At 34.5% G+C, this 21644-nt stretch overlaps 3 protein-coding genes across 3 annotated transcripts; 2 read left to right on the forward strand and 1 right to left on the reverse strand.

Annotated features, from left to right (window-relative positions):
* Positions 1-3269: 3269 nt before the first annotated feature.
* On the reverse strand, positions 3270-4214 carry LOC118712620 (olfactory receptor 5F1). Its single transcript, XM_036426547.1, has one exon. The coding sequence runs from the start codon at positions 4212-4214 to the stop codon at positions 3270-3272; it is 945 nt and encodes a 314-aa protein (XP_036282440.1).
* Positions 4215-12218: 8004 nt separating this feature from the next.
* LOC118713094 (olfactory receptor 5AS1) lies at positions 12219-13157 on the forward strand. Its single transcript, XM_036427457.1, has one exon. The coding sequence runs from the start codon at positions 12219-12221 to the stop codon at positions 13155-13157; it is 939 nt and encodes a 312-aa protein (XP_036283350.1).
* A 5157-nt stretch (positions 13158-18314) lies between these two features.
* On the forward strand, positions 18315-19253 carry LOC118712631 (olfactory receptor 1052-like). Its single transcript, XM_036426558.1, has one exon. The coding sequence runs from the start codon at positions 18315-18317 to the stop codon at positions 19251-19253; it is 939 nt and encodes a 312-aa protein (XP_036282451.1).
* Positions 19254-21644: the final 2391 nt, after the last annotated feature.

Consider the following 21644-nt stretch of genomic DNA (forward strand, 5'->3'; position numbering starts at 1 on the left):
CCAGACACTCAGAGTTTTTCACACACATCTCCATCAGGGTGATCTGTTTGCAAAACCTCAAAATCATTTGGACAATACTCATCACCTCTTTCTTCAGTTCTTGATGCAATCAGTTTTGATAGTGGCTGAAATATACCAAGGACTCTTCAAGATTTAAGGGTAGTTCACGGATATATGCAATGTTTCCACAACAGGATTTAATCACAAAAACTTAAGAAAACCCTAAAGATAATACATTTCCATTTCTCAGCTAAAGCAGTAAGTTATATCTAAAATTAGCAACACAGATTCACATTTCTGCTTTCTGATCTACACATTCTATTCGACATGCATTCCATACATTTCTGATATGACTATTTAATAATGTTTCTATTAAGCTATATATTTCAATAAAACTGCATTTTTTCAAGTAAGTTTTTTTGCACATTACTCCCATAGAGAGTATATATTCTCACATCAATTCAGCTACTTTGTATTTGATTTTTTTGCCCTGCACCCAACCACTTAAGCATGGCCTCTTGAACATAATATTTATTTCTGTTTATTGAAACTTAGCGACTATCAATTAACACATACATTTGATTTTACTTGATTACTGTGGAGTTAAATGGGAATATGATTTCACTTAATCTTAGATCCAGCCTTTACCTAATTATTGTTTTCAATATATATGCCCTCTCCTCCCATTTATAATAGATCAATGAAAGTTACAATGCCCATATTACTGTACAATCTACAAACTAAATTTAACATTATTTTTATATTATTACATAAAACTATACTCCTATTTTTCTGCCAAAATGCAGGGCTCTGTCTGCAAAGGATTATATTCAGTTGTTTATTTGAATTTGTGACTCTTGAATATTGATTATTTTACTCCTTTCAGCTTGCTTGCATACTTTCTAACTTGGTCACTGGTTTTGAGAGCTATTCTCTCTTTGGCCTCATCTAATTACTGATAAATATATTGATTAAAACATAGCCTAAAGTCATACATTTCAAAATTCATTAATGTTAATAAGTAAATTACCCAAAACTATTGAATAAAGCAAAACATTGATTGATATATGTATATTTGGGGAATATAGTAACAGTAAACATTTCAGTAAAATAAAAGCCTAGAAATATAAAAACCAGAAGCAGTGGAGATAGTATTGCAAAAAGGCAAAATGAACATTACCTTCATAGGGGAGGTTTTTGTTTTTTTGTTTTTTAAATATATTTTATTGATTTTGTACAGAGAGGAAGGGAGAGAGATAGAGAGCTAGAAACATCGATGAGAGAGAGTCATCGATCAGCTGCCTCTTGCACACCCCCTACTGGAGATATGCCCGCAACCAAGGTACATGCCCTTGACCGGAATCGAACCCGGGTCCCTTCAGTCCCCAAGCCAACGCTCTATCCTAGGGGTGTCGAACTCAATCAGAGAAGGGGCCAAAATCTAAAATCCAGCCTAAATCGCGGGCCGAATGGTTTACTGAACAGTCATAAACTGTCATTGTGATGGAAACGCAGCGGAGTGCAGCGATGACAGCGCGGTGCGGGCCACATTGCAAGGCCTGGCGGAACGGATTTGGCCCGCAGGCCTTGTGTTTGACACATGTGCTGAGTCTATCCATTGAGCCAAACCGGTCTCGGCATAGGGGAGGTTTTTATAAATATTGTCACAGACAGAAGAAATAACAGAATGATAAAAATCACACATATACCCAATATAAAAATTACAAGTCTCTTAATGCTTTTCTTTTTTTTTTCTTAATCTTCACCTGAGGATATTTTTTCCATTGATTTTAGAGAGAGGGAAAGACAGAGAAAAATATAGATGTGAGAAAAACACATCTATTGGTTGCCTTCTGCATGAGCCCTGACCAGGGCCTGGGCCGGAGAGGAGACTGCAATTGAGGTATATGTCCTTGACTGGAATAAGACTTGGTCTGCAGGCTGATGCTCTACACACTGAGCCAATACAGCTAGAGGTCTTAATGCTTTTATAATTTAATTTTTTTTGAGTTAAGGAGTGTAAAAAATTGCAAAATTTTTCATATAAATTTATTGAACAATAAGCAAGAACATATGATAAAAATAATTTTTTGAAATATTAATGGTTTTCAGAAATGAAATTTATATAAGAAGCTTATATTTAATGAATTAAAAAGTAAGAAACATCATTAAAGACAATAACTCCCAAAGTTGATAATCTCAGTAGATCTTTTAAATGAGATGAATTAAATGTAGAAAAACTGAATTAGAGAATAGAGAACACATCTTAAAATATATGTCTAAAATCCCAAATCTCAAAGTAGATTCATCTTCCAAACATTTTCCTATTCTCCTCAAATAATTGAGGAGAAGGGAAGGAAATGGAGGTAGTAACTGGAACATTCTAACCAAACAGCAGTTTTCTCAAATCACACTTTTTAAGTTTTAATAATAAGGTTTATTTTAATATATTTTATTAAATTTATTAGTATTTATAGAAATTTATAGAGTATTTCCATTTGTAAGAAATCCATGAGCTATAGTAAGTAATATGTGGCACATTCATCACTTTAAGTCTTTGTGGAGTAAACTTTGCAGCAGCCAAATGTGTATGTGTGTGGATTACTGTGTGTGTGTCAGTTTGATGGAGAGGAAGTGAGAGAATTGGAAATTTTTAAGGAGAAGAAAAGGAAATGAAGGTGGTAACTGAAATATTCTAACCAGACAGTGGTATTCTCAAATTACACTTTTCCACAAAATCAGACTTACTATTTAAAGAATATATGTGTGTGTATATATGTGTAATGAAAAAAATAAAAGCTGGGGAGTTTATAGTGGTAAAAATTGTAATCTTGAAATTTAAATATTTTTCCAGGAAACAATTCAATATTTAAAAATGGATAACATTTTCAATTTAACAAAATTTCACAAGTAATAGATAGTATTCTCTTAGAAATCACAAATTGTGAAAAAAGAATAATAAGAAAAATATAAATGTGCAATTACCAATGTTTACTATAGCTAGTTTTATTGGATATCGTGACTTTTGTCTCTAAACACCCAATATCTTTGTTTCATTAGGTAATATTTTATTACAAACAGGCCTTATTATTTAGGAGTCAGGAAGACACAATATGATTACATAAACATTTCATGGTTTTATAGAAGTTTGCTAATATACTTGTATAGTAAAGGGCATAATTAGAAATATTCTCATGAAAAACTTAGGCTTGAATAGGATTTGCAAATTGCTTAAATACTCTTCTAGGTTCAGAAAATTAAGCAAACAATCACAGAAATGAAGGGATCCTTTTCCTGGTGATTACATTCCATAAAGCCTTCTTCACTTCCTTATTCCTGAGGCTGTAGATGAGAGGGTTCAACATGGGGATCACCACCGTGTAGAACACGGAAGCCACTTTGTCCTGACCCAGGGAGTAGCTGGTTGTTGGTCTCAGGTAAGTATATATAATGGTAGTATAGAACAGAATTATGGCTGTCAAGTGGGAGACACACGTTGAGAAAGCTTTGTGTCTCCCCTCCCCTGAATGCATGCGAAAGATGGAATAGAGAATGTAGGAGTAGGAGGTGAGAATGACCAGCAGAACGCCCACCAGATTTACTCCAACAAAAGTAGAAATGATGCTCTCATTCAGGCGTGTGTCAGAACACGAGAGCTTGAAGAGAGGAGGGCAGTCACAGAAGAAGTGGTGGATGACATTGGAACTGCAGAAAGGCAAATTGCTTATATAACTTGTGTGTACCATAGAGTTCAGCAGTCCTGCTGACAAAGCTCCTGCTGCCATTTTAAGGCAGACTGTCCTGGTCATGACCAAGGGGTACAGTAGAGGGTTGCATATGGCCACATACCGGTCATAGGCCATTAAGCCAAAGAGGATGCATTCAGTTGTGGCCAAGGCGATAAAGAAGTACAGCTGCAGAAAGCAGCCAGCAAAGGAGATGGTTTTCTTCTCTGACAATAGATCCACCAGCATCTTTGGGGTGATGGTGGATGAATAACAAACATCCACAAAGGACAGGTTAGCCAGGAAGAAATACATGGGTGTGTGGAGTCTGGAATCAGCCCTGATTAAGAGGATCATTCCAACATTCCCCGAAACTGTCAGTGTATAAATGGCAAAAAAGAGCACAAAGAGGATAATCTGTAGCTCCAACGTGTCTGCTAATCCCAGCAGGATGAATTCGGTCACCAAAGTATAATTAGTTCTCATCATGTATTACACATATAGTTTGCTTAAGCTCATATTAAGTTGAATGTCTCTTTTTTTTAATAAAATATTTTTATTGATTTCAAAGAAGAAGGTAGAGGCTAGAGAGATAGAAACATCAATGATGACAGAGAATATTTGAATGGCTACATCTTGCACAATCCCTTCTAGGGATTGAGCCTGTAATTGGCATATGCTCTGATTGGGAATCAAACCATGACCTCCTGGTTCATAAGTTGATGCTCAACCACTGAGCCATGCCAGCCTAGTTGAATGTCTCAGTTTTGATAAGTTTACAAGTACAGTAGAAATTTTAATGAGGACATTCACAAATGGAAAAAAGTAAGATAGCATAGTAAATATAATAACTGAAGTTAGAGAAAATTAGTAGACAAATAGACAAGCCTTTGAATTTATTAATCAATTGTCTGCATTGAACCTGGGTTGTAGGCCTCTCAATAAATTACTGTTCAATTCCACATACTTCACTTAAGTTTCTATAAATGCAACCAACATTTGGAGTTCTATTTTTTCCTATCATCCCATATCCAAAATGTGAAGGATACAGATATTCTTGTTAAAGTGTAATTCCAATTTCTAAACTAGTATGTAGTTTTGGCTCAGATACATTTTCCCTCAACACCACTCTGTTTATTCTCCAACTCCCCAATTCATTCATTGCCTCCAAAAAGTAGTTCTCATGTATTCTAAGCAGAAAAATAGTGACAATTTCAAATAGCCAATTTTTGACTTCCTTCAATCCTAAAGACTGACTTTGTGATGTTCTCTCAAATTATTATTCTACTTACAATTTACGTTATCAAAATAATGCCATATTGTAGCACATGCTACCTGTTCATTTTGGTGAATAACAGCACCAAATCCTTACCACTGTCTTCCCATTGTCTTACCTGTGTAGTCTATGGTTTTCATTATCTCTCTTTTTTTAATCAGCATTTCTCAGTTGAAGCTAAAAATAAAATGTTTTTAAAGAAATTTTTTACTTTTAAATGAGAGGGAATGCAGTGAAAGTTTGAATGACCTCTTTGTAAAAATTTGAGACACCTTCTGAGAAAATACATGTTGCTCCACTTTTATTTTGTTTTCCTGGAAGAAAATTGGGTGACCACAGAGACTAAGTTGTATTGTTTAATTGTGTAGTCAAATCTCCAGAGGCAGAAACTTTCAGTCTCAAAGGAAAATAAAATAAGATCATAGGCAGGTATGTGGAACCAAACATTGCATCATCAGATGGCTCCTAATCTCTGTATTACTTTAAAGACTTTGCCAATGTAAAAAAAAATGCCTATTTACATTGCCCATCTTTTTGTGTTTTTAGATGCTTCCAAAAGAACATAGCCCACTACTAAATTCTTCTTCTCCCTTCCAGTGTATGCAGTATGTTTGTGAGTGTGTATTTGTGTGTGTATTTATAACCCTCCCTTTGTCTGGAAAACTTCGTCTTTAATCCAACCCTGTTCTGGAGTGAAATTAATGAGAAGATAAAACTAATATTCATTGTACAATGTTTAAAGCAAAACCACTAACTTTTGTGACAGTATGGATGGACCTGGAGGATATTATGTTGAATGACAACTATCACATAATTTTAATTAAATGTGGAATTTAATGGACATAATAAATGACAAACAAAACAGATCTCCTGGCATGGATGCATGGAACTGACTGACATATCTCAGGACAGGGATGAGGGGAGATGAGAAGAAATTAACCAAAGAAATAATGGGCATATATGCATAACCAATAAACACAAACAATTATGTGGTGAAGTCCTGGGTTAGGGCAGAGTTTTGAAGGAGGGAGGCTGTGCGTGTGTGGGGTGGAGATGACTGAGGGACACCTGTAATATTATCAACAATGAAAAAGAGCCTATATCCTGAGCAAATAGGACATTGAATAAAAAAATGAATTTCTTTTTTATGATTTAAAAATTGTGTTATTTTTCTGCAATTATTATCTATAATTCTTATCCTCCAAGGGGGTAAAATTATAGATTTTCTATATCTCAATTCACAAATAAAACAATGTAAAATAAACCACATTGAGAGACAGATGCATTTATTTGCATAGAGAATGCATATGCAGTCATGAAATACTATATCACAATTTTTCATTTGAATTTTCAGTTCACCTCTACAATGTGGTTGGCATTATTATGTTACATATTTTATAGATGAGGGAAGCAAGACATAGAGCTATTAAATGCTTTTTTCAGTGAACAAACTGTTAGGGAGTGGGAGAGTCAATCTGAAAACAATTTTGTAGGAAAGAGTGAATACCTAGCAACTTAAGTTCCCTGTCCTATTTCATTTAACATTTTATTTAGTCAATTAGATTACACAATACACACATGTGTATATCATATATGTACTTGTATGTATACTTTTCAGTGTGTATCTTCTAGCAAATCTAATCTTCCAAACTTCAAAGTAGTTAAAGTATCTCTGCATGTGAAGAAAAATCTGTTATCGATATATTATGTTAAATATTGTTTTAAAACTTGATTTGCAAAGTTCCTAACCTTAAGCCTTAAAAATCTGCTCCTTTTGGCATCTAACAAATATATAATATTTATTTACTAATGTATGAAACTTCACAACTTAAAATATGAACATACTTAAAAAATAATTTGTAATTGAGATCCCAGAAATGTGAATTAAGAGAGACAGAAAGAAAATCAGCATAGTGAGTTATAGTAGGGGAAGTACAGAATGTTATAAAGAAAGAAGAGAATAATATTATTAAAGTATAAGTAAAACAGGGCTAAGAAAGGAGGTTGAATTTACTGAAAAAGAGATTATAAATTAAAATTTTAAAAAAGGTTATTTAAAGAAGAAGCAGAAATAATAATAAATAAAAAATTTCAACTAAAAATTATTAAATAAGTTGGAAACTTACTTTTTTTAGGTTTATTGTACCAGAGGTATCTTAGAGTAAATTACCTCTGTTTTTAGGTGGACAGTTTGGTGAGTTTTGACAAACACCTATTGTTTTATAACCATCACATCAGCACAGAATACTTCATGCAGTTTAATAACTTCCATTATACCCCTTACAGACAGCTCTGGCCACTCTCCTTTTTTTTTCTTCCCCTTTTCATCTTGCAAATTAATGTCTAATTGATGTCCTAATGTTTTTTTTTCCCCCAAAAACACTATTCTTTTTTAATAGATTTACTTTTTTGTAAAATTTATTTGACCATATATGTTTGGTCAATTTCTAAACTTTTTATACTATTCTTGATTACTGGCTTGATTGCTGTAGCTTCATAATGCATTTGAAATCAGATAGTATCTGTTACAATATTTTTTCCCCAAGATTTTGGCTGTTTTTAGTTCTTTATTTTTTTAAATATATTTTATTGATATTTTACAGAGAGGAAGGGAGAGAGATAGAGAGCTAGAACCGTCGGTGAGAGAGAAACATCGACCAGCTGCCTCCAGCACACCCCCTACCGGGGATGTGCCCACAACCAATGTACATGCCCTTGATCGGAATCGAACCTGGGACCTTTCAGTCCACAACCAACGCTCTACCATTGAGCCAAACCGGTTTCGGCATAGTTCTTTAAATTTACTACTAAGTTTTGGGTTATAAATTTCTACAAAAGGATTGCTGGGACTTAATCAGTATTACTTTGTATTTGTAGATCAATTAGGAGACAGTAGATATCTTAACAGTAATGAGTCTTCCAGACCATAAGCACATTATATTTCTTCATTTATAGAGCTTTTAAATTTCCCTCATCATTATTTTGTTGCTGATAATATTTTGCTGTATATAGTTCTCATACATATTTCATTATACTTACCCCTATGTGTTTCATGTTTTGATACTACTACAAAGGGTATTTCATATATTTAAATTTTGGAATTAATGTGTTATTTTTCTCCCTTCCAAACTTTATTCATTTTTTTCATTAGTTTGATTTTTCTTTTTTGTCTTTTGCACTGGTAGAACCATCAGTACCATGCAAAATGGAAGTGGTGAGGAAGCAGATATCCATAGCTTGTTTACTGTATTGAAGGAAAACATTGATTCATTTTGTCATTAAATATATTAGCTATAGGTTTTTGTATATTCCCTTTATCAAGTTCAGAAGTGATAATTCTGTTTTTAATTTGCTAAAATATTTTGTTATGATTAAACGTTTATTATTTTAAATAATTGTTTCTTCATCCACTGATATGATTGTTTTTTTTAGAATGACATTATAGTGAATTGCATTGATTATTTTTTTACTGTTAAGTATTAATTTACTGAGTTCATTGGAAAATCCTACTTGTTAATGATTTTCTATTTTATTTAAGTGAGATAAATACATATTTTATTGCTATAATTGTATAATTGCAAAAGAAAGCTAATAGTCATTAAATGAATAAAATCAGCTAAACAAGGTGCTAAGTATTTACATGTGTTATCTCAATCAACACAAGAATCTGATAGTGGTCAATTATTCACAATTTACAAATTAATAAAAGTAAAATTAAATAGGTAGCTCAATGTCTCATAGTTGTGAAATGACAAAACTAATATTCAAATCCAGGTGGCTTTATTTTGTCATAGCTCTCACTCAAATATCTGATCATTCAAGACATATTTCCTTGTACTCACTCAGATAATTGAGAAACAAACAAAAATTAGGGTTCCTTGGATTCTTCTTAATAGCATTGAGCTTATAATTTAGAACTCCATCACATAACTAAAAGCATGCCCTAAGGTGTCTTTAAGTATCTGATAGAGATGATAGAATCTACAGGATACATCTTTTTCTTTGGTGGTATAATTTAAGGATTTTTGTTGTTGATGTTTTTTAATCAAAGATCTTCAGTGAAGGAGACATATATTATATTGTAACTTGCCACTTTACAGTTAGTTCATTATCTTTCTCATTTAAAATAAAGAATTCAAGCCACTTCACTGGAACAAAAGTAATTGTTTATCCAAAGTCCTTCTGGGGTTATGGATTATCTTGGGGCAATGTCCCACTTGTCACAAACTACGTGATAAATACTCATTCCTTATAAGATATATTACAAGATGGACTCACTATGCTATTGCTCCATAACTAGAGAGAAAATGTTGCCAGTGTCTTATCCAAAATAAATCCTATAATTCAAAATTCTAGATGATACTGAGGTAAGTGACTGATTAAAGCATCAACAAAATATCTTGTGTGAGTGTCACAGATAATATTGCCTTAGATAGCATGTGTCTTCATTGACTCTGTAGGATGGAGAAGTGGGTATAAGATGGTGAGGGGCCATAATTCTAACCTAACCATAATCATGACAGTTTCCAAAATTCACTGTTTGATTCATCGTGTTCCTTATTGTTATGAGGGGGAAACTGACTGTGCCTAATGCTCTAATGAAACTGAGTAAGCTAAATGAATTAAGCTAAATTTCATCAGCAGGATAAACCTTAGTCTCCATGGGCAAAGAGAGTATGCCTATGTTATGTTTGTTCCATGTTTTGTCTGAGGTATAGTTATGCTCAAAGACTTAGATCATCTTTGCCATTTTTTAAATGCAAGTTCTCTGTGGGAATTGTAATTCATAACAAAAAGATTTCACAAGCCAATAGCATATAGGATAATATCTCTAATGAGTCAACATAAATAAACTACTCCAAACTAATGATAGATTCTCTATGCTATTTTTCTAGGCAAAGGGGAAATAAAAGAAATAAAGTCTAATGTTAGTTGCCGTGTACCTGTGCACAAGTTGGCTCTCGGAGAAGTCAGCTAAGCCACATAAGCACTGATGTCTGGCTGTCAGCATTAATGGAAATCCTTTGTTGCTAGAGCTTAATACTCTCCTATCAGAAGAGAGGTACTGGTGTTGGCAGGCAAAATGATCTCCTTCATGAGACTGATTCATGTCTTTGCTGCCAACTAAGACTAGTCTTGACATGATAGGAACTAATGTCCTAAGGTGTATGGAGAGCTATGTTGGTCAGCAAAGAGTAGTCTTGCCAAGACCAAACACTCAGTAAGTCCTCATGAACTCTTGGTATCTGAAATTTAAAAGTTCATTATGTCATAGTGGCTCCTCAATCTGTTTATATCAATAACTACTCAATAGCACAATAATTTGAATGACATCATCCTCACATGACCTCCTCAAAAAAACAAAAACAAAAAACACACACCTTTTGATCAGAATAACTTTATTTAAACCATAAACACAGCAGGTCCTCTAATAACACTATTTTGTTCAGCATCATTTTATAGTAATGTTGATGTGACCCTGTAGGAATTTAACCTTGTTCATATCAAGTAAGCTAGGGCAAAACTGGTTTTGTTTTACTTCATTTCCCTCAAATTTCAAGAACTTATCTATGATAAGTGAGTACTTACTATAGATCAAAATAATGTCACAAGTCATACAAGTAGATCAAAATGACTTTATTAAGTCATAAGCAAATCAAGTATATTTAAAATCATAACAAATAAATGCACAACATTTCTACAACTGTCAGGGAACTTATGATTTTCAAATCAGATGTTAACATCAATAATTATAATGGTATTAATAATAGATAATTGATGCATTTTAATATATCTATAATATAATGAGCCCTGGAAATAGTGCTATGTTATCTAGTTTAATCCTGGTCTTAGCCTTATAGTATATTATTACGCAAGTTAAACAAAACAAAGAAATTTAGAAGTTCATAAAGAAGTTCAATGACTTGTATAACATTAGATATGGCATCTGAGGTTAAACTTACTTTTGCCTATGTGTGTTTAGCCACTATTGCACAATGCCATTGGAAGAGAAGAGAGATACTTATACTTCATACTTAGTCATACTTCAAATAGCATAGCAAATAAAAATCCACTCAAGGGCACAACAACAGCTTTGTCAGATGAAATTTTCTTGGAAATCAGTGGGCTCATCTTCTTTTAGGAGATTATACTGATTTTAGCTCAAAGTAGTGAGGCATGAATCCTTCAAGAGAAATAAAATATTCTGGGATTTTAGTGTCTTAATCAACAAACCCTCTAAACAGTTTTAATTTCATGGACACTCAAAGAAAGAAAGTTGAACTTTGATCCCATTACTCATTTATGGAAAAAAGATACACACAGATTTAAATCACTAGTAAACATGTCAATTGTTGAATGATGTTGTGAATGTGACCTAGTCACCCAATCTGAAAAATAAGGGGGAAAAGAATAAATTAGATAATTGCTGAGGTTCTTTCAGCATTAACATTTTTTTTATTTTAAAATAATATAATATTCTTACAGCAATAGAAAATATTTCAACACCATAGACACTATAGTACTTTGGGTAAGAAGTGAGGCCATATAAGCACAACCAATGGACACAAGACACTGGGGGAAGTGGGATGAGGATATGTGACAGCGAGTAGGGAAGGCTGGGGGAAAGTCAATGGGAAATAAAAAGGAGATATATGTACTACTATATGTAATACTTTAAACAATTTTAAAAAAGGACTCTGCCAATATAATAGTACAAGTTACCCCCAAAATGTACACACTTTTAATAATTAAAAATGCAGTGGTTATTAAAATATATTTTATTTTTAAAACATAGTAGAATCTACAGACATTGTATGTCTACATTTTGGGGTAAAACACTGATTTAGCTTGATGTCAGTTGGGGGGATGAGAAGAGATAAAACAACAAACATATATTAATATGCATAGCCCATGGACATGGGGAATAGGGTAGTGAAGACCTGAGGGTGTGGGTAAGGGCTGGGTAGAGGAAGACAGGAGGGGAAATGAGAAATATCTGTAATTCTATCAACAGTAAAACATATATTAAAAATAAATAAAATGACAAAAATAAAAACAAACCAAATCTATTAAACAGAATGTCATGACTATAATTTTATTGTGCTTCTATTTGTTTCCTTAGAAGGGAGAATAAAGATATTCTTGATTTATTGATTCATGTCAACTCACGTATTCCAACACCATCTATTTTGGATGGGAAGAAGAAAACCAAGAAGATGTTGGAGAGTAATTATACCATGCCAACTGAGTTCCTATTTGTTGGATTCACAGATTATCTACCTCTCAGAATCACATTATTCTTGGCATTTTTCATAGTATATACACTAACTGTGGTGGGAAATGTGGGTCTAATAATCCTATATAACATCAACCCAAGCTTGCAAACCCCCATGTATTATTTTCTCAGCAACTTGTCTTTCTTAGATATCAGCTATTCTACAGCAATCACTCCTAAAATGCTGGTGAATTTCTTAGCATCCAGAAGAAGCATCTCTCTCTATGGCTGTGCCTTGCAAATGTTTTTCTTTGGTTGTTTTGCTGATGCTGAGTGCCTCATCCTGGCAGCAATGGCATATGACCGCTATGCAGCCATCTGTAACCCACTGCTCTATCCTACCCTCATGTCTAGCAGAGTCTGTGTCTGCCTCATCATGCTGGCCTACCTCAGTGGAAGTATGACTTCGATGGTACATGTCTGCCTCACATTCATGCTGCCATTTTGTGGCTCCAATATTGTCAACCACTTTTTCTGTGATATCCCGCCTCTCCTGGCTTTATCATGTACAGACACCCATATCAATGAGCTTCTGCTCTTTGTCTTATGTGGTTTCATTCAGACCAGCACTTTCGTGGTCATATTTATCTCTTACTTTCGTATCCTTAGCACTGTTTTGAGCATCAAGTCCTCAGATGGCAGAAGCAAAACATTCTCCACCTGTGCTTCCCATCTCATAGCGGTCACCTTATTCTATGGAACTCTCCTGTTTATGTACCTACGTCCCACCACCAGCTATTCCCTAAACACTGATAAGGTAGTTGCAGTGTTTTATACTGTTGTTTTCCCCATGTTTAACCCCATAATCTATAGCTTCAGAAACAAAGATGTAAAAAATGCCCTCCAAAAGCTATTAGCAAGACACTGGACTTTCAAATGAATGAGAATTTCAATCACTGAAAAATATTTAAAGCATAGCCTGCCCTTCCAATATCAGCTTGATGATTATGCCATGAACAACTTGTGTCAACTATTTTAAATTTACTTCCAGAAATAAAGATAACTTACCATTTTCACTCCTTTAAAATGCTTTCATCCTCTTATGGAAATGTTCTCTCTAAAATATTCTACTCTGTGAAACATTCCTGAATTAAATAATATTTACTCTTCAACTAGTATTCTCATAAAGCTTTGTATTCTGATTCATTATATTATTATTTTTAATTAAAAATTTTTGATGTTGACATTATTGCAGGTGTTCCTCTGTTTCCCCCCTTTGCCCTTCTCCACCCACTCCTGCTTCTCCCTCCCTTGGCCTTCACTACACTATTGTCCTTGTCCATGGGGTATGCATATATGCTCTTTTGCTAATCCCTGCACCTTCATTATCCAGTTACCTCCACCTGCTTCCCTCAGGGAATGGCCTGTCTGTTCCATGTATTCATGCTTCTGGTTCCATTTTGTTCATCATTTTATTGTGTTAATGAGATTCCACATATTAATGAGATCCTATGGTATTTGTATTTCTCTGATTCATTATATTCTTTATTATCTTGTATTGAAGGTGAACATTGACCTACACATATTAGAAGTTTCTTGGCAGCAGGGAATAAATACTTTGGTTTATTTTCCAATACCTGTGTAGCACCTGGCATATGGATTATTTTTGAATTGTTCTCTTAAATTTTAGTGTACTGTATGTTCTTAAAAAAAACACAAAAAACATTAATGAGCTGAATTCTAGTCATTCTTCCATTGTGTTAAGGGACATAAGGTTGCATAAAGAAGCAGATCAGCTTCTTTAATAGTGACTTATTTATCTAAGAGTTACAATTCATTTCTTACAAAATAAGTTAGTTTAAAATAAATAAACCACAACGTATTTGTAAACCATAAAAGATTACCTTGGGGCTATGCCCCATTTGTCCTTCTGCAGGGGAGGGCAGTTAGGAAATTGGAAGGAAGGGGGTGAGTTGAGAGTGTAAGAAGGTAGTTTGTGCCACAGAGACAGGTTGAACTTTCCTGCACTCTTGCTGTGCTTAGGAGACACAAAGTCCTGCTAGAGGGGTGTCAACAGCAAATGTAATGTAGGCATCCTGAAAACATTTCTTAGCCACTATTCTTGCCTTCAGTCAAGCACAGAGGGTCTAGAATTTTCTTACAAAGCACAAGAAGATTCACACTGTAGAGATTTAGACTGAGCTGGAAAGTCAGTGAAACCTTTCAGGCTGTAGGTGATTGTTGACTATGTCCCACCAGAGGTAAAGACCTGGATCAAACACAAAATGGCCCCTTCAAGGTATTTCCTGTGGCTTGAAGACTTGTAATGCAAGAGTTAAAACTAAATTTTTTGAGTGTTTAAGGGGTGGAGAGGAGAAGGGATAGAGAGAGAGAGAGAGAGAGAGAGAGAGAGAGAGAGAGAGAGACTTACCTCTTCACACCTTGACAAATCTATACCCCTGACACAGGGACAAGTCAGAAGAAAAATGAAATTTAATTGCAAAATGGTCTAGTCTCAGCCCAATTAATTATTGAACTAACAGTCAGCCTCTCATACTTTATATATTTTTAGAGAAAAGGTGAAATTCTCTTCCTTGGAAAGTACTGTCATCTTTTTGTATGCAGATTTTATTCATATATAGTACAAAGAGTCTGAAAATATAAAAGAGAGTGGGGAAAAAAGCACAAATCATAAGTAGGACCACAGAAGAGCTATATGCTGCATTTAGAAAGAGACTTAAGTAATACCATGATTAACATATTAAAGAAAATAGAGAAAAAAAGAAAATTATTCAAGATTAAATATTTTAAAAGGTAAATAAATTTAAATAGAAAGATTCTATTATGTGATTTTATGTATTAGCTATTTTAGAAACCTTTCTAAGTATAATGATGCTGTTTTTGTATTTTTGTGACTGGCTTATTTCACTTAGCTTAATGTCCTCTAGGTTAACCCATGTTATCACAGATGTAGGATTTTCCTATTTTTTAAGGCTGAATAATACTCCATTGCATAACAATACCACATTTTCTTTAACCATTCATCTCATGATGGGTATTTGAGCTGTTTGCATATTTTCTCTGTTGTTAATTGTGCTGTAAGAGACATGGGGGTACAAGCTTCAAGTTATAAAATAAGTCCTTTAATATAAAGTACATCATGGAGAATAGAGTCAATAATACCATAATGATTATGTATGTTGACAGATGGGTACAATACTTACTGTTATATATAAATGTTTAATCACACTGTTGTATATTTAACACTGGTATCTTATTATATGTTAGTTACAATTAAAAATAAATTTTAGAGCCTAGCCCATGTGACTCAGTGTTTGAATTAACCTATAAACCCCTGATCTGGGACATCTTTCAGGGCAAACTAGCCAGCCCCCACCTATGCACCAGGCCTCTATCATATCTAATAAAAAAAAGTAACATGCAGATTTGCCATCACTCCAACACACAAGATGGCTGCCCCCATGTGGAAACAAGATGGCCAGCACAAAATGGCCATCAGCGGAGGGTAGTTGGGAGGGACCAGTCCTGCAAGGCAGGGCATTTGTGGGAGATCAGGCCAGCAGTGGAAGGCAGCTGAGAGGGACCAGGCCTGCAAGGGAGGACAGTTGGGGGCAATCAAGCCTGCAGGGGAGGGTAGTTAGGGGCAACCAGGCTGGCAGAGGAGGGAAGTTGTGGGTGACTGGGCCTGCAGGAAAGAGCAGTTGGGGGGACCAGGACTGCAAGGGAGGGAAGTTGGAGGCAATTAAGCCTGCAGGGGAGGGAGTTAGGGGTGATCAGGCCAGCAGAGGAGGGAAGTTGGGAGTGACCTGGCCTGCAAGAAAGGACAGTTGAGGGGAATACAGGCCTACAGGGGAGGGCAGTTGGAGGGGACCAAGCCTTCAGGGGAGGGCAGTTGGGAGTGACCAGGACTTCAGGGGAGGGCAGTTAGGGGAAATCAGGCTGGCAGGAGAGTAGTTAGGCATCAATCAGACTTGCAGGGAAGTGGTTAGGGGGTGATCAGGCTGGCAGGCAAAAGCAGTTAGGGGCAATCAGGAAGGCAGGCAGGTGAACAGTTGGGAACCAGGAGTCCTGGATTGTGAGAGGGATGTCCCAGATTTAAGAGGGTGTAGGCTGGGCTGAGGAACAACCCCCCCCCCCCCCCCTGCATGAATTTCATGCACCAGGCCTCTAGTTAATCATAACATTCAAAAAATTAAATGCCTGGCTTAAGGGAATAATTAAGTTCTTGAGAGTTTCCTAAATCCCTCAAGAAACACAGAGGAACTTCAAATAATATATTCATTATATCCTTTTAATCAGAAGATTAACTCCAGGGACCCTATTCCCATTTGGGTAAATGTATATATAAAACTGAACATTTCATCCAAACCTATTTTCTGAGATAATTGTGTTTTGATCCTAATGATTTTGCTTTCACATTCTGTAGGCATAGTCTTTTGTTCTCATATAATAAAGGGGAAGTTGGAATTTGAATCCTGCTACCTATAACTTCTATCATTTACCTAATTTATGAATGACTTTAAACATCACATAAATTGAACTATTATTTTCGTTTGCTTTTCTAGGTAATACAGAGAAATAGACCATGAGATTAAGAGGGAATGCATGATCATGAGATTCCTACATGAGCTAAGGTGTTGGGTACTTGTTTTTCCATTGGTAAGTTAAATCAACTTATTGAATATCCCATATACATACATCCTGTGCATCAGTTAAAAATACCAAAAAGAAAAAAAAGATAGAAAGAAGAAAAAAATGTTCAGATTTTTTAAAAAAAATATTTCATATTATGCGAGTGGGAACAATTTGTAATTTGGTCACTTTTCCTACTCTTTAGCCTATACTGATATTTCATTTCCTATATTAACATCAACATTTGTTATTCAATTTCTAATGGAACAATAAAGAAATCACTATCTTAATTTATTTTTAAATATTCTTTCCTAAAGGAATAATTGTAATTAGTCATAACTGCATATTTACCTGGGGATTACTCATGGGTCAGTAACTAGGTCTTTATATTTGTTATTATTGTGGTAATCTTGAAATGCTGTTCATTTTAAATTTTACCTACTGTCCAAAAAAATAATTTCTCTGTCTCCCAAGTGAAAGAATGAAGCCCAAACCATCATTCTTTATTCCCTTGGAGGTAAAGATAGAGTCTTGTGAACGGTTTACACATTTTTATATAAATGTAAAAATATAAAGTTTTCAGATGAACTGTAATAATAATCTACAAATGCACATTGACTAGCTAGAAAATGCATTTATTCTAAGAAATGTGTTGCAACATAAAAATATTGTGAAGAAGTATCTGTATGTTTTATAGGTTTGTTTTATTTTATAGGTAAAGACTCTGTTTCCAGAGTAAGATAAGCCTATTGGCTACCAAAGACCAATATTAAACCGTTGTTCAGTATGTTTCATACCCCACCTCAGAGTGCCCCTTAACCCCATTCCCAGTGGGCAGTCTCCTCCAAAGCCAGTGGCTCTGGCTATTTTCTAAGGATGGCTCTAGAGACTGTGGATGTTAGGGCCTTGCCTTTCATGACATCCCAGTTATAATAAAATATGGAGAATCAATACAACATGAAGGCATAAGTGAAATATCTTTCTTTAAATGCCACAGCATGGTTTATTCTTACATCTGATACATTTGACTTTAGCTACTATAAATCCAAAACGAGAAGTTTAAAAGAGTTTCACGGTACCATAGATTAAAATTTCAACTTTGACTATTGTTATGCTTCATAAACTGGATTTTTTTTAAACATATTTTAGAATGAAATTCACACAATTTTTTCCCTTCACACTAAGATCAGTATGTTGAATGCATCTTGAAGCTAAAACACTGTTTTCATTTTTCAACAGGGAATTTCCTGATGGAACAGGCAAATAAACAGTGATTGAAAAGACCAGAGACTTTCTAGGGAAAAATGTTCTAATAGCTTGAAAAACAGAGCAGAAAAGTCACACAGCTAGTTAGAGACTGTAATTAGCCTGGTGTGTGCGGAATGATTATTCGCAATTTATTCCAATCTTCTTATCATTAACAGGTTCCAAGAAAAACAAACACATGGCTGATGTTAATTACACATCGGTTACTGAGTTTATCCTTTTGGGGCTGACAGATCGTGCTGAGCTGAAAGTGTTCCTCTTCGTGTTGTTTCTGCTCATCTACACCATTTCTCTGGTGGGGAATCTAGGAATGCTCTTTCTAATCCACATAACACCCAAACTCCAGACACCCATGTATCATTTCCTTAGCTGCCTGTCTTTTGTTGATGCCTGCTACTCGTCAGTCTTTGCACCCAAAATGCTGCTGAACTTCTTTGTTGAACAGGAGACCATCTCATTTTCTGCATGCATTGTGCAATACTTTTTATTCGTGTCACTCCTTACCACCGAGGGCTTCTTGCTGGCAGCCATGGCGTATGACCGCTACATGGCCATTGCGAACCCTTTACTTTATACAGTGGCTATGACTAAAATAGTCTGTGTTGCTCTGGTCATTGGCTCATGTGTAGGAGGGTTAATCAACTCATTGACACACACAATTGGCTTGATGAAGCTGTCTTTCTGTGGACCCAATGTTATCAGCCACTTCTTCTGCGACCTTCCCCCGCTGTTAAAGCTATCGTGTTCTGACACATCCATGAATGAATTGCTGCTTTTAATCTTCTCTGGCATCATTGCCCTGGTCACCTTCTTAACTGTGGTGATTTCCTACTTCTTCATTGTCACCGCCATCCTGAGGATCCGCTCAGCAGCAGGTAGACACAGAGCCTTCTCCACGTGTGCCTCCCACCTCACAGCTGTCTCTTTATTCTATGGCTCCATCAGTTTCAGTTACATTCAACCAAGCTCCCAATATTCCCTAGAACAAGAAAAGGTGGTGTCTGTCTTTTATACCCTGGTGATTCCTATGCTAAACCCATTGATTTACAGCCTAAGAAACAAGGAGGTGAAGGATGCTGTGAAAAGGGCTATAGAAATGAAATATTTTCCTTGTTAATTTTATACCAAATGTGCTCTAAAATAGTATGCAAACAAGTGCTTTGGAGAATGATACGTATATGAATTTATTAAAACGTTGATCCCAAAGGAATCTTGGAGTTTAAGAAGATGTAAGTGGTCAATGTGAATTGGTTATGATAATACTGATGGTCAGGAGCAATGTTCATAGAAATTAAAATTTGCCAGATCACTCTAGGATGCCTCACACTAATATGTAGAGGGAAGTTGTAGTTTTGTCCCCAAATACTATTTCTGGTTATTTATCTAAAGGAACCAAATCAATGTGTATCCCATATTACATTTAAAAATAAACAAAAAATTATGATTAAAGTAGTTGCCCAGTGGTGGAGAAAGTGACCCTATCACTGAAAACTTCCCAGAAAAAAATTGTTTTTAATAGTGTATCTACAAAAGAAGGAAGAACAACTGTCTTCATGCACCTTCTGATTTTGTGTTTTTCTGCAGCACTTATCACCATTGACATACAGATACTCATTGTTCTTCTGTTACCCTTCCTCCCCACAAGAAAGACACCCTTACTACATAGTCTTTATTTTCGTTCAACTTCATGGCCCATCCATTGCACAGGGCCTTTGCACTGACATTCCCCCTGTCTGGACACTTTCTCTCATGTACGCACCTGCATGACTCTTTCCTTGTTGAGAATTAGTCCAAATGCCAACTTTTTCTAGAAGCCTACCTTCATTATAATTTTTTATTGTTTCCGTATGCCTCTATTCCAGAACCCCTTCCCCTACAATAATTTACATTTTGATATTTTTTATTACTTTCACCTTTTAACATATATTACTAATTTTTGTATTTTCTGTTTTCTCCTGCTTAGAATTTATAATCTATAAAAACTACAATTAATAAGACCAGACTTTCAAGTCAACATTTGAATCTTTCTTTCTTAGAATATGAGACCTTTATACCAGTTGATGAAAATTAATCTGTAGATGTCAATAAATTTATAAAATTTAACTTAAAGGAATTTTTCTGACTGCAGTGCAGCACAAGTTAAAAGTAATATCAAAAAAATAAAAATAACTTTTAACTTGAAAATTAAATACATAAAATTCATCTCAAATTATAATTAATTAAATTTAAATTTTACAAATTAACTTTCCTATCCATATAATGTACCATAGTGGGAATAATTAATATCACTGTATGTAAGTGAAAAGTATATGGCACTCTGATGAGTAATGCAAATAATAAATTCTTATATTACTAAATAAGTAACAAAAAGTCAATAAAACAATCAGTTGGTACCAGGAGCTCAAGAAAAAAACATTAAATTAAAAATGATATAAACTTAGAAAATAATTAATGAATTAAAATAAATAAATAATTGAGCATCAGTCTCAAAAAGAAAGTAGAGCCATTTCTTTATGAGTTAAAGAAAAAAGAAAACATAAAAACAAAAGATAGAATAATCCAGAAGAGAAAGAGAAAAAAGATATAAAAAGTATAGCTAAAAATGTGATGAGTTAAGTAATAAAATTATATCATTAAAGTCAAAACACATTAAAAATCTCTGATCAAACTTTGAATACTGCCACAACAATATGTGACAAAAGTATAGTTTTGCAATCATAAGTAACTGTAGTGGGTTCCAATATTTGGAAAATATTAAATAAAAAAAAACTTGATCCTGATAATGTTGCAATCATCATGCCTATTGAGTTGACATTGTCATTGAAGATAGCCCCTTATCTCTCTTTTGCCTTTGCTCCCAACTACTTACCTTTTGTCAAGTAGTTTCAGGCTGGTTTTTAAATTTCCAATTAAGCCTGTCTTAGTAATACTAAATTTCTTGTGAATAGAAAAATTGCCTTTCCAAGGTTCAATGATATATCACATACATGTAGCTTCTTTATCCTATAACAACAAATTGTGAAATTATGAAGTATAAACAGACTTTCCTATAAGAGTTGCTTTTAAATCTAGATGGAAATTGATTTCATTGTCATGAATTAGTACAATATTCAAAAGAAGACTTTAGTCTTTTTCTCACTCTATTCCTTTACAGATTATTTCTTTGCTTCATCTTGGACAAACAATTCTCAATAAAATACTATACCTATTTTCATATTTTAATTTTTCATTCATATTTAAGAAAGCCCTTGACATATTTACATACAGAATACACTAAAATATAAAACAAATTACAGAAATATTACTACATAGATGAATTAGGTGATTGGGAAGCCTATCCTATTAGAATGGGAAGCCTATAGGATGTTTTCTTGTGCTGCCTTAAAATATTTATCAAAGACTAATGTAACATTGGTCACTGTGCATTGTGAAGTTTTGGTCATTAAGTGAGGATTGGATGCTAAATATATTATGATAAGTATGCAAATCTATAAATGCATAAGTATTA

This window comes from Pipistrellus kuhlii, unplaced genomic scaffold, assembly GCF_014108245.1.
Source record: "Pipistrellus kuhlii isolate mPipKuh1 unplaced genomic scaffold, mPipKuh1.p scaffold_m20_p_9, whole genome shotgun sequence".
In the NCBI taxonomy this organism is placed as follows: Eukaryota; Metazoa; Chordata; class Mammalia; order Chiroptera; family Vespertilionidae; genus Pipistrellus; species Pipistrellus kuhlii.

What these genes read in the sequence shown, in the direction of transcription:
- LOC118712631 (XM_036426558.1), top strand. Translation starts at nt 18,315, where the DNA reads ATGGCTGATGTTAATTACACATCGGTTACTGAGTTTATCCTTTTGGGG.
- LOC118712620 (XM_036426547.1), bottom strand. Translation starts at nt 4,214, where the DNA reads ATGATGAGAACTAATTATACTTTGGTGACCGAATTCATCCTGCTGGGA.
- LOC118713094 (XM_036427457.1), top strand. Translation starts at nt 12,219, where the DNA reads ATGTTGGAGAGTAATTATACCATGCCAACTGAGTTCCTATTTGTTGGA.